Source organism: Vulpes lagopus, chromosome 7 (assembly GCF_018345385.1).
Source record: "Vulpes lagopus strain Blue_001 chromosome 7, ASM1834538v1, whole genome shotgun sequence".
Lineage (NCBI taxonomy): Eukaryota > Metazoa > Chordata > Mammalia > Carnivora > Canidae > Vulpes > Vulpes lagopus.
This window is the reverse complement of record NC_054830.1, coordinates 68,486,086-68,498,415: the sequence shown is the minus strand read 5'-3', so window position 1 is coordinate 68,498,415 and position 12,330 is coordinate 68,486,086. Positions and strand designations below refer to the sequence as shown.

Sequence of the window (12,330 nt, the reverse complement as noted above, 5' to 3'; positions counted from 1 at the left end):
GAATCTATATTTAGCATTAACTATGGGTCAGTCAGTTAAGTGTCTGACTCCTGATTTTGGCTCAAGTCATGATCTCAGGGTCATGAGATGGAGCCCCTGTGATGGGCTCCTCACTGCAGGTGGAACCTGCTTAAGATTCTCTGTCTCTCCCTCTGCCCACCCCACCCCTACCTCTTCACACTGTCTCCAAATAACAACTTACCAAAAAACCCCATTTAGCAGTGTTAAACCAAAATATAAAATAAGTTTTTAAAAATGAACATATTTAGGGGGCAATTAAATATACCAAATTAGCCAGTTTTCAGCCTCTGGCTTTGGGTAGTCTTGGGCGGTCAGGACACTGGAGAAATGGTTTCTAGACAGGGTGGGTAGTGGTCAGTGGGCTCTCCTAAAGTTTCAGTGAATTCTCCATCCCCATTATTCTAATTCCGCCCCCCCCTTTTTAATTTACATACTACAGGACACCTGGGTGGCCCAGCAGTTGAGCATCTGCCTTTGGCTCAGGGCCTGATCCTGGAGTCCTGGGATCTAGTCCCACACCAGCTCCCTGCATGGAGCCTGCTTCTCCTTCTGCCTGCATCTCTGCCTCTTTCTGTGTCTCTCATGAACAAATAAAATATTTAAAAAATAAATAAATGAATAAATAAATTTACATAGTACCAGGCCATCTTTTCATTGAAAACTCAGTTAGTTGTCTACTTTGAACCTGAGAAGAGGGTACCCTGCATAGAGGAAACAAGTAGCCCAATCACTAATGAGAAAAAGACAGTCTCATTTGTACCAATAGAGTATTTTAAATGCACTATTTCTACCTCTTTACTTGCCACTTCCTTCAAAATCGATCAGGGTCCTTCCTTTCTCCACTGAATTTATCCCAGGAAAATTCATCTCTCATCTCCTGAATCCATCAATTATTTTGCAGCCTCACACTATTGGGCCTCACCATGGCTAGGGACACTGCTAGTGTTCCCATGGCTTTCTGGGTTACAACATCCACCTGGGACATTCCCCAGTTCTGCTTCTCCCTCTCTGGCTGTAACCCCTTTAAGGCAATGTCACTGATTATTTCTAAGGATCTTGAGAAAGTCTCTATTCAGGATCCACAGCGCTACAACCCAGGCCCAAAGGAATCTAGCGGAGGGGCTGCCCCTGAGAGGCTCAGCCCACAAACATCCCCAACTAGCACCCACCAGCTGGCTGTAGGATCTGCATTTGAAGATAGGTGAAAGTGCTAGAGAGGCGAAAGGACAGTGAAACCCCAGGGGGAGCGAAGGGGAGGAGTAAGAGAGGGCTATAAAAGGAAGTTGAGCCAAAGAGAAAGTTCCAGATAAAGGAGTTGAAGCTTCATCCAGTGTGCAGGTTGGAACCATCGTGGATTTCTGGGGGTTAGAACTGAGCTTCAGGCTGAATGTGCAGAATGGGTGAGAAGGGCAAGCAGGCAAACCAGGGATTTGTACACACCCTGCATGCCCTGCTGCCTGGGAGGAGGGGGGGAGCATCTCACCTAAATGTCCTATCTTCTAGCTCATCAAAGTCTTTCATACCTCCTAGCTCAACTCTATAAAGCCTTCCTTACGTCTGCAGCCACCTGGGGTCCGTGTTCATAAAACCGTCTGGACTCTACAACTAACTTCATTCTCTCCGTACGTACAACTGGACACAGAGCATCTGACCTTCTTTCCTCCCTTTGTTAGGTCCGTCCGCCCGATGAGGACATGAGCTCTCAGGCACCACGTGTGAGGCACCTGGCAGTGTGCTGGGCTGAGCACGAACAGAATAAACAGGTATTTGATCCTTTGGGAACCAGATGGGCTTTGAAACGTTTATTCTTTTCCAGAGTGATAGATGCTGCTTCTGCTTGCCATCCTCACCCCCTCACCCCTCCCCTGTCTCTCCACCTCCCTGGCCACATGGCACCCCAGCTGGAAGCCTACATTTCTCAGCCTCTCTTGCAGCTAGGTCATGGAATTATATCCTTGCCAAAGGAATGTGAACTGCAGTGATCTGTGCAACCAGCCTCAAAGGTAATTGCTTGTTCTGAGTTTCCTCTTTCTCCTTTCCTCAATATTTTTCTAAAAGATTTTATTTATTTATTCATGACACACACACACACACACACACACAGAGAGAGAGAGAGAGAGAGAGAGAGAGAGAGAGGCAGAGGGAGAAGCAGGCTCCCTACAGGGAGCCTGATGCGGGACTCGATCCCGGGTCTCCAGGACCACACCCTGAGCCAAAGGCAGATGCCCAACTGCTGAGCCACCCAGGCATCCCACCTTTCCTCAAGCTTGAAGAAGGCCACATAGGCAACCCATCTTCTACCACACAGACAAGGACAAAGCTTTACTGGATGGTAGAACAAGATGGAAGGCACCTGGGTTACCTGATGACCTTGTAGAACAGGGCTGTCCCAACTGCCCAGATCAGTCAGACTCATGGGAGGAAAAAAAAAACCCAAAACAAAAAAACTATCTTATTTAAGCCACTAAATATGGGGTCTCTGTTTCAGCACTTGAACCTCCACCCAACTACTGTATTCCTCAAATCCATCCTTTCCACTTCAATACAATGATTTCAATTTTTTACTTGGGCATACTACCTCTCAGCTAAAAGGCTCTGTTTCCCAGCCTCCTTTAATGTGACCACGTAAGTTGTGGCAAATGAAGTATAATTGCTATATGGGACTTCTGAGTAATCCCCTTATAAAGGAGGTTAGTGACCTTTCCACTTTCTCTTTCCCGCTGGCTGGACAGTGAATGAGGTGGCTGGAGATCAAGCAGCCGTTTTGGGCCATGAAGTTACACGCTAGGAATTATAAAGAAGCAGAAGATCAGGATCCAGGGTGTCCAATGAGCATAGAGCCTCTAATACCAGCCCAGACTGCTGCCTCCTCCTAGATTTCTTTACATGACGAAGAAACTTCTATCTTACTTAAGCTATTAATGTGTGCCTGTTGTATACAGCTAACCCAAATCCTTCATAACAGATATACCCAGCATCATATCAGTTGCGGGTACATTTCAAACCCAATTTTATTCTTGCCCAGTCCTTTCAGCAGAAGAATAGGAAAACTGCTACCTTCCAAATTGCAGAAGAGGCCAGTTTCTATTCCTTCTACACAGAATCAGCTGGCTTTTGTGCTCACTAAAGCAACTCCACAGGGAGGTCTGTGGCTGATAAACCCCTCCTCTCCGGGCCCAGCAGCACCCAACAATGGTGGCTCACAGTCGGGAACCCTAACGTGTGTGGTCACACAAAAGAACTGGGATGAGAGTGGGGACAGAAATACGCCCCAGCTCTGCCGGCAGGGCAGCCAGCAGCAACAGAACGCTGAAAGGTTGGGGCACTCGTCCCTGCAAATGTAGGTCAATACAGACAAGGAGGAGAAAAAAAAATCAGTTTAAATTGTGATTTCTGGGGGCGCCTGGGTAGCTCAGCGGTTGAGCGGCTGCCTTCGGCTCAGGGCGTGATCCCGGGGTCCTGGGATCGAGTCCCGCATGGGGCTCCCCGCAGGGAGCCTGCTTCCCCCTCTGCCTGTGTCTCTGCCTCTCTGTGTGTGTCTTTCATTAATAAATAAATAAATAGGGCAGCCCCGGTGGTTCAGCACCGCCTTCGGCCCAGGGCGTGATCCTGGAGACCTGGGATCGAGTCCCGGTTCCGGCTCCCTGCATGGGGCCTGCTTCTCCCTCTGCCTGTGTCTCTGCCTCTCAGTCTCTCTCTCTCTGTCTCTAATAAATAAATAAAATCTTTTTAAAAAAATAACTAGATTAATTAATTAATTTTTTAAAAACTGTGATTTCTGCTTCGCACCCTGCTCTCACACACCCCAGGCCAGGGGGCGGCCTCCTCCCCCGCCACCCGTTACCCCGACAGGGAGAGTGGGGGCCGGGCGGACCCCCCTGCCCGCAGCCTCCAGGCCTGGGCTGACCACCTCCCGGTCCCGGCCTCAGTCTCCCCGCCTGTGAAACGGGCGGCGGGCGGAAGGCGCCGGCAGCCAGGCAGGCCGCGGGGTCCGAGCAGCGCGCTCCGCCCCCGGCCCGGGCCGCCTCCCCGCCTCCCCCGCGCAGCGCCCCCGCGCCCTCCCCTCCCCTCCCCCCCGCCCCTGCCCCCGCGGCCTCACCCTCCTCCGACAGGTAGCGCAGGTCGTAGAACTCCCCCGCGAAGGTGCCGTACGAGGAGTCGTGGCGCGGCGCCGCCTCGTCGGCGCCCGAGTCCCCCCGCCCGCGGCCCCGGGGTCCCCGGCCCCCCGGGCCCGCGCCGTCGTCCGCGGGGCTGGCCGCGCAGGTGCCGGGCCCCGCCAGCAGCAGCCAGAGCAGCGGCCCCCAGGCCCCCGGGCGCCGCCGCGGCGCTCGCGCCATCCCGCGCTCCGAGCCCGCAGCCAGGCCGCTCGGGCCGCAGCGGGGGCGCCGCGGGGCCGGGCCGGGCACTGCGCTCCGCCGCCGCCGCCGCCGCCGCCGCCGCCGCCGCCGCCGCCGCCGCGCCCGCCCCCCGCCCCCCGCGCCCCGCGTCCCGCCCCCCGCGTCCCCGCCCGCCCGCGTCCCCGCCGCCCGCTCTGCGCAGCCTCCAGCCCGCGCGCCGCCTCCCCTCGCCCCGCGCGTCCTCCGCTCCCGCTCGGGCTCCCTCCCCGCGCCCCCGGCGCCGGCCCTGCTGCGCCCCTGCCTCCGGGCATCCCCGGAGATCCCAGGCCTCACTGCAGACCCGAGAGCCAGGACGTGCCCGGGAGGCCTCGATGCGCACCCGAGTTCTGCGGGGTGGACCTTGGGCGCACCTGGGGAACCGCTGCCTCCCCCACCCCCCACCCCCTCATCTTGCTCCAGCACTTTTGGTGTACACAAAGCACTTACTACACCCATTATTTCTTGGGATCATCACACAGGTGAGACAGCAGGATCCCCACTCTCTAGGTAGGTAAACTGAGACGCCGAGAGCCAGAGGGGAAACTGGAACTCCGCACTTTTGAAATGTGCACTCAGCAGACTGCCCCGGCTCCCTTGAATGACCGGACCCCTTCCAAACTAAGCAACTGGTCTACCCTGTTTCCCGGCAGCAGGCAGCACAGACCTTGGCAGGACCTCACCATGCCTGATGACCCCCCCGCCCCAAGTCTCCACTCTCTCAAATCCGCTCCTGTGGCTTGCAACTCCCTTTCACTTGTTTACTCGACTTATCCACACCACCCACTTAAAGATGCCAGGTCCTGGAGTCCTTCTGACGGTTTTGAAGTGATAACTGCTAAGCTGTTTTCCGTTAGAAAACATGGACCAATTCCTTTCGTGCTGGTAGTGCAGAGCCAGCATTTTAGCCTGCTTTTTTTTTTTTTTTCCCATTTCTTTATATTTCATTGCATAAACAAAGAAAATAATTATGGAGGCAGAAAAGCATAGAGGTTCCAAATGCAGGTCCAGAAGCCAGTTTAGGAGTGGTGCATCAGTAGCCTCTGTGAAGACAAGGAAGGTGAGGGAAGATGACACAGGTGAGGCTTGATAGGGTTCGATGCCATAGGTATCATGAGCGAAATGCCTAAGATTACAAAAGACTCAAAGAGAAACTAGTGATCTCAACCTTTTTTGAACCGGGGGAGATGGGAGATGGGATGGAAATAGGAAAAAGCGCTATGTGACCCAGAGGCAGGTGTTTGCTATTGTGTATCAGCCATTACCGATGGTGAATTGTCCCACTGAAGTTTAAACATGTTTAGCCTGACAGGTGAATCAGGTGCCATTCATGAAAAGCTTGGGCTTCACCAGGTTTCCCAGTACACCAGTTGTATAAGAAATAGATTTATTATTTGAAAAAAGATAAGATGAACTGTAACTACTTAAGAAAATCAAAAAAAGAAGCTTCTTCCTCAAAACACATAGCTTTGTGGGGCACCTGGGTGGCTTAGTGGTTGAGCGTCTGCCTTTGGCTCAGGTCGTGATTCCCGGGTCCTGGGATCGAGTCCCGCATCTGGCTTTCCACAGAGAGCCTGCTTCTCCCTCTGCCTGTGCTCTACCTCTCTCTCTCTGTGTCTCATGAGTAAATAAAATCTTTTAAAAAACACACAAAAAACCCCCATAGCTTTACAATGTGTGACATTTTAAAATATAAAAAAAGCCAATAGAAACTCTGCTAATACGTCATTCTTTTATTTATTTATTTATTTATTTATTTAAAATATTTTATTTATTTATTCATGAGAGAGACAGAGAGAGGCAGAGAGAGAAGCAGGCTCCATGCAGGAAGCCCAGCGTGGGACTCGATCCCAGGGCCCCAGGATCAGGCCTTGGGCCAGAGGTGGCGCTAAACCACTGAGCCACCCCGGCTGCCCCTGTAATTCTTTTAAAAAGAAAAAGAAAAAAGAAAAACTCATTCTTAAAATTTGCAATTCCTTTTTCTTTTTCTTCCTATTCACCAGGAAAGATACGGTAAGTTATCAATGGACCAACATTTAGCAAAAACCAATCAATCAATAAAGGAAGCATTGGACTTCTGATTTCAGTACTGAGTCTCTGGTTTTAGAATCCAACCTGTTATCTTTCACTTTCCTTTTTATTCCCTTCACTTAAATTACTATAATTAACAGTGATGATGCCAGATAGAAAGCAAATGAAAACCAGGTCATTCTTCCAGTGAATTGGTCTGGAATTTGTGGGCCTTCTTTGGTAGGGGGATGTTGGGGAGTGGTGTTAGAGGTGGGTTTGCAACCACAGCCTAAAATGAAGCTTGCAGGTAATCTGTGGGTTTCAACTATCAAAAATCTGGGGCCCATGGGCTCAAGGTGGGGGCCATAGAGGGGCTTCAGGGGTGGTGCTGGAATACCATGTGATGTGTGGATTCTTTCCTAGGGAAAATCTTCATAGCTGTCATCACTCAGTCTGCATGCAAACCACTCTGGTTCTCAGTTCCCTACAGACTTGGCTCTTCCTTTCATGAGGTTCTCTCCCATTTACTTAAATTATCCTTTGGGATTTTCTTTTTGTGTTTTCTTTTTAAGTAATCTCTACACCCAACATGGAGCTCAAACTCACAATCCCAAAATCAAGAGTCACATGCTCCACCAACTGAGCCAGTTGGGTGCCCCTCTTTGTGTTTTCTTATAAGACTTGAGCCCTAAAGGGAGACTTGTTCCCACTCTCAGCACACACTCCCCTCTATTACATCCCAGATTTTGCAGAGACTCTCTGTTCCTCAGTGATGTGAATTCGCCGAGCAGCCAATCAACACTGTGGTTTTCGCAACAGTGCACATGTTCTGTGGAAGCACTTTTCCCAACATTCAGTCTGCTGGCTGAATAAGAGCCAGCTATTCCAATAAGAACTTAGAGATGCACCTGAATTGAATTTCATTGAATTTTCATGTTTAAAAGACAGACAGCAACTTTTTCTTTCTCACCAAAACCATTTCCTTAAAATAATTTTTCTGTTATAAAAACTCCCCCAAATCAGTGTTGTGTTACAGTATCTGACCAGTAACAGATATGCCCATTCTTCTGACTGCCTAGTATATGTGATTTTTTTTTTACCTTTGGTTGCCATATGACCCAGCTATATTCCAATCTTAGTTATATACCCAAGAGAACTGAAAATATATGTTCATACAGAAACTTGTATGTGGATGTTTATATTATTCATAAGAGCCAAAAAGTGAAAACAACCCAAATGTTTATGATGAATAAACAAAATGTGGTACCACCACACAATGGTGCGTATTATTCACCCATTAAAGGAATGAAGTATTGATACCTGCTACTGCATGCATGAGCCTTGAAAACACTGTGGTAAGTGGAAGAAGCCAGTCACCAAGGACGGCATATTGTATGATTCCATTTATATGAAATGTCCAGAAGAGGCAAATCCAGAGACAGAAAGTAAATTAGTGGTTGCTAGGAGGTAGGGGGAGGGGAGAATTGGTGGTAACTGTAGACAGGGAGTTTCTTTCTGTTACGATGGAGATATTCTGGAATTAGAGAGTGGTGAGGTTTGCCTAACAATGGGAACATACAAAAAACCCCACCAAACTGTACACTTTAAAGTGGGTGAGATGGTGGATTTCCAGTTTTTAAAAAACTGAGATGATGAAGGAGAGAGATGAAGACCTCAGGATATTCCTGTGATATTTTGAGAATATAAAATTTGGGGTACATTCAGATGGGATCTTCTGAATGCTTTAGGACCTAGTTTCTAAATTCTTTGGACATAAGGATCTTCCATGCAGGTCTATGGTCCACAAACTCTGTGGGTTGCAGGACTCTCAGGCCCCTTGTAGTGCCCCCACCCACGCCCACCAGGAGTCTGTGGTCCACAGTTTGAAGCCGTTGTTCTGGCAAGAATATGTCAATAAGCTGCCCCCCTGCCCCTGCCCCTGCCCCCCGCCCCCGCCCCCAGACATCAGGTATGTGTTGTGTGACTGGATGGTGCTGTTGTTTTAAATATATAAAAAAGATAAAATTATATCAATTTATTTTTGTCCCTATGAATCCAACCAACATGATGTCATCTCCTCAGGTCACCACGCCGAGCCCCCGTCATACATTTAAGTAGGCAAATAACCAGGACAACTGCTGAAACAATGGAATCCTCTTGATTTTACTGGTTAGAGCTGAGCTGCCAAAGGTACTGGGTTTTCATATACAGTAACAGCCAACTTGTTGGGATCAGACTTCCAGTGACATCAACTGCTGAACATCTGGGAACCCAGGGGGATGTGGGGGAAAAAAAAGCAGGAGGCTCACAGCCTCCTGAAAACAGCGTCCCAAAAGCCCATGCAGCCCTCCTCAGAAGCAAAGCACACCTGACACATATGTCATACTTGGCTCCCTGGCTTCTCTGAGAAAACTTCCATTCTGCCCAGGAGGTTTCCGTCAGAGAGCAGGAGGTGAAGAGCAGAAGACTCAGAAAGCAGGTTGGGAGGAGGGTGCTGGATTGGCAAGAGGTTACAACCCCAGACACAGATAGCTCCCCTGTCTTGTACAGGAACACAGTTTGGATCGTGTGCACAAGAATAAAGAACAGGTAAAGCTGTTTTGAAAGTATAGCCGGAGAGGGGGGGGTCCTATAGAATGGGAGTAAAAAGTCCCAAACACCACAAATGCCCCAGATGGCTTCACCAATAGAGCAGAAAGCAACAAAATTCATCAGTGAGAACAGCACAATAGTCTGTGAAAGGCCAAGCCAAGCCCTATGTTTTCTCCCGAGGACATCACCGGCACCACACCAAGGTACAAAAGGGGCTGATGTGTACAAGGATGACCGTGACTCATCAAGATAAGGTTAAATACTCTCCAGTATACCGTTTACTAAGGCAGGGAAGTGCGTAACGCGTTTTAGAAAGATTCCCCTCAAAAAAATATTAAAATTTTAAAGATTCAGCACTTTAAAGGGTTAATCCTCTGTTATCTGAATATTTGCTTACATACCTCATCTTACAACAATGCGAGAAAATGAGGCATTACATTTTTTTTATAATCATTAGTATCAAATTATTGGCACCATTCAGTTTTAAGGATCGGGACAGGAGAGCAAACTATACAATACAACATAAAAATACAGTTCTGATACAAATATACGAGATCGATTCCACTTAACAAGTGGTCATAAGAAGTGGATGGACAGTCTACATACAAGGAAATACAGCTAGTAAATCATCACATGGAAAAGTGCTCAGCCTTGCTAGCAATTACTGAAATAAAACAACCTTTCAAGAACAACTGTACACACCTATTAAACTAGCAAAAATAAATTAAAATGGCAAAACCCAATACCGGCAGAACTGTTGGTAAGTAGAAATGCTTATACATTGCTGGTGGCATCATAAATTGTAGAGGGATTCAAGCATTCAGAGGGAAGAGGGGGAGTGGACCTCACGACCTTTAAGGTCCTTCCAACCCAGAGATTGGCTCTTTCTAGAAAGCAATCTGGCAATATGAAACAAGAGCTATAAAATATTCCATGCTCTTTGACCTTGTAACCCCTCGGTGGAGATATTCCCAAGGGAAGAATCCAAAGGAAGGAGCACTGTTTACAAAGACATTCATAGCAGCACTATTTATAAGAGTGAAAAGTTGGATACAACCCAAATACCTAATAACAGGGAGAAGTGAGGTTAACCATGTTATGTGGATATACAGACACTGAAGTTGCTGAGGGCACAGGGTCTGTGTTGAAAAGGGAAGATATGTGTGAGGTGGAGAAGTACAACCAAAGAGTATGTACACACTCATCACAGCTGTGGAAAAAAAAATGTGTGCATATTCACTGAGAGCGTGGGAAACACTTTAGGGGGGCTAGTCTGTGGTTAGGGGGGTGCCTTTATTCCTGCAAAGTTGTTCAAGTGCATAATAAAAATTTAAAAACACATTTCTTGAAACTATATAAAAAGAGAACAAAGTGTCATCTGGTCAAGGCTCTATCAACAGGACAAGAATTCATCAACTTTAGAAAGAATTTTCCTTAATGGGACACCCCAATGGATCTTGATATTGAATTATCTCATCTTTGTAAGAATTTTTAGATAACTGTAAGCTCTGATTCCCTACTTTGGGTCCAAGTGAAGAATTCTGTTTATGCCAAATAATATTGCATCCAACAAATCCACAATTTAAATGGTATTTCAGATTTCGCTGAAGTTCTTCCGTCCTGGTGGTCACAACTTTCTTTTCTTTTTCCTTTTCTTTTTTTTTCTTTTTTTTCTTTTTTTTTAGCTCATCGACTCGTGTCTGAATAAAAATGAGTGTTAAGTTAGACTTTATAAGACCTGTATAATTACCAGTGTAAATGAAAAACCAGCAGTATAGAATTGTTCTCTCATTAAAAATGACTCTTTAACAAACAGTCGAAGCTTGGTGCAAGTTTCAATCATACAAAATCATGGTTGAGACTGATAACAAAGGATTCCGTTCCATGTTAACCCCTGTGGTTATGAATATAGACACACAGGCAGTACTAAGAGGGAATCCCATTTCCCCATCTTTCTTCTCCCAGGCTTACCCAATCCCGGCCCAGCTAGATTGAGTAGCAGAAAACCTCTAATACTCAGGAGACAGAAAATAACCTCTCCAATGAAAGTCAAGCCAGACGTTGGCTTCAACCCAACCACGGAGACCTGGGTGAGCAGAGCACACATCCGTGTGTTGTGCTGGAGTGAGCACACAAAGCCCGAAGAAGGAAAACGGACAGAAGGCACCATGCCATCCTCCAGGCAACAAGCGGACAATTTCACAGTTCGGTCATCAACAGTCTTTTCATCATTTTCTCTCTCTCCAGTTCCTGCCGGAGCGTCTCTGCGCTGAAGAAGAGCAGGTGATGAAATAATGAGATTACACTAAAAAAAAAAAAAAATGACAAGGACGGTGTCATTCCCCCCACCCACCCCCCACCGTCTTCTCCCCTGACCTTGGTTCTTGACTTTCCCTTTCAGGCTCCTTAAGGACCCCTGACATTTGCCAGCATTACAATGATCTAAACTGTCTGGCTGCCCACTGGGTCCCCCCCCCCCCCCCCCCTGCACCAGACTGACAGCTGCTCAGGGCACTGCTCCCCAGCCGACTGGCCGTATGTGTATGTGTCACTCGTCTCTCACGCCCCAGAGCCCAGCATGGGACCTGGTACACAGCCGCCTCTCCGTAAAGGTCTTCTGAATGAGTCGGAAGATGTCCACGGCTTAGAATTCTTTCAGTCGTGCTCTAAATCGGTTTCAGATGAGCCCCCCTCTCCCCCATATCTTAATAAACAAATTGAGTGAAATAAGATTGGCTCCTTTGAGGGGTTGCCTCTGACTTCTTGGCCCTTTGGCCCGGCTGCCTGACTATGGGATCCTTCTCCATTGTTTACACACGCTCAGGCGCACCTGCGCGCACACACACACACACACACACACATGAAGTGTACATCGAAAGCACAAACCAAGTTTTTAAATAATCTCATACAGGGTAGAAATCCCTTTCTACTGTGGCCAACAAGTACAGTCTGGCCCCAACCTACAAGGTCATGGGCCTCTTGTCCTGTCATTCATTCCGCCCTGGCTACGCTGGCTCCCTTTCCCTTCCTTAACCATTCGGTGCATGCTCCAGCTCAGAGGTCTTAGCACTGGCTGTTCCCTCTGATGAGTTGTTCAAGTGCATAATATCCACAGCCTGCTCCCTCCCCACCTTCAGGTATCTGCTTACAAGCCACCTCAGTGAGGCCTTCCTGGCCTGCCCTTGGTTTCATTTCCCTCCCTAGCTTGTCACCATCTCTCCCTCTCTCTTCTCTTTCTCTCTCTTTCACACCCAACACTAAATTGTAAACTCCACAAAGGTAGGACTTCTATCTGTTTTAGTCACGGTTACATCCCAAGGACCTAGAATAATAC

The 12,330-nt window shown here is 48.0% G+C and overlaps 2 protein-coding genes across 7 annotated transcripts in view; both read right to left on the bottom strand.

Annotated features, from left to right (window-relative positions):
- FRRS1L (ferric chelate reductase 1 like) overlaps nt 1–4,390 on the bottom strand; it is a 30,304-nt gene extending 25,914 nt beyond the window's left edge. The window contains exon 1 of the mRNA XM_041762635.1: nt 4,121–4,390. Coding sequence (XP_041618569.1) covers nt 4,121–4,358 — 238 coding nt within the window. The 5' untranslated portion in view covers nt 4,359–4,390. The remainder of the gene's footprint in view (nt 1–4,120) is intronic.
- Nucleotides 4,391–8,546: 4,156 nt separating this feature from the next.
- EPB41L4B (erythrocyte membrane protein band 4.1 like 4B) overlaps nt 8,547–12,330 on the bottom strand; it is a 129,353-nt gene continuing 125,569 nt past the window's right edge. For all 6 annotated transcript variants that reach the window (XM_041762623.1, XM_041762628.1, XM_041762625.1 and 3 more), the window contains one exon: nt 8,547–11,265. In XM_041762623.1, the coding sequence (XP_041618557.1) occupies nt 11,196–11,265 (70 nt within the window). In that variant the 3' untranslated portion in view covers nt 8,547–11,195. The remainder of the gene's footprint in view (nt 11,266–12,330) is intronic.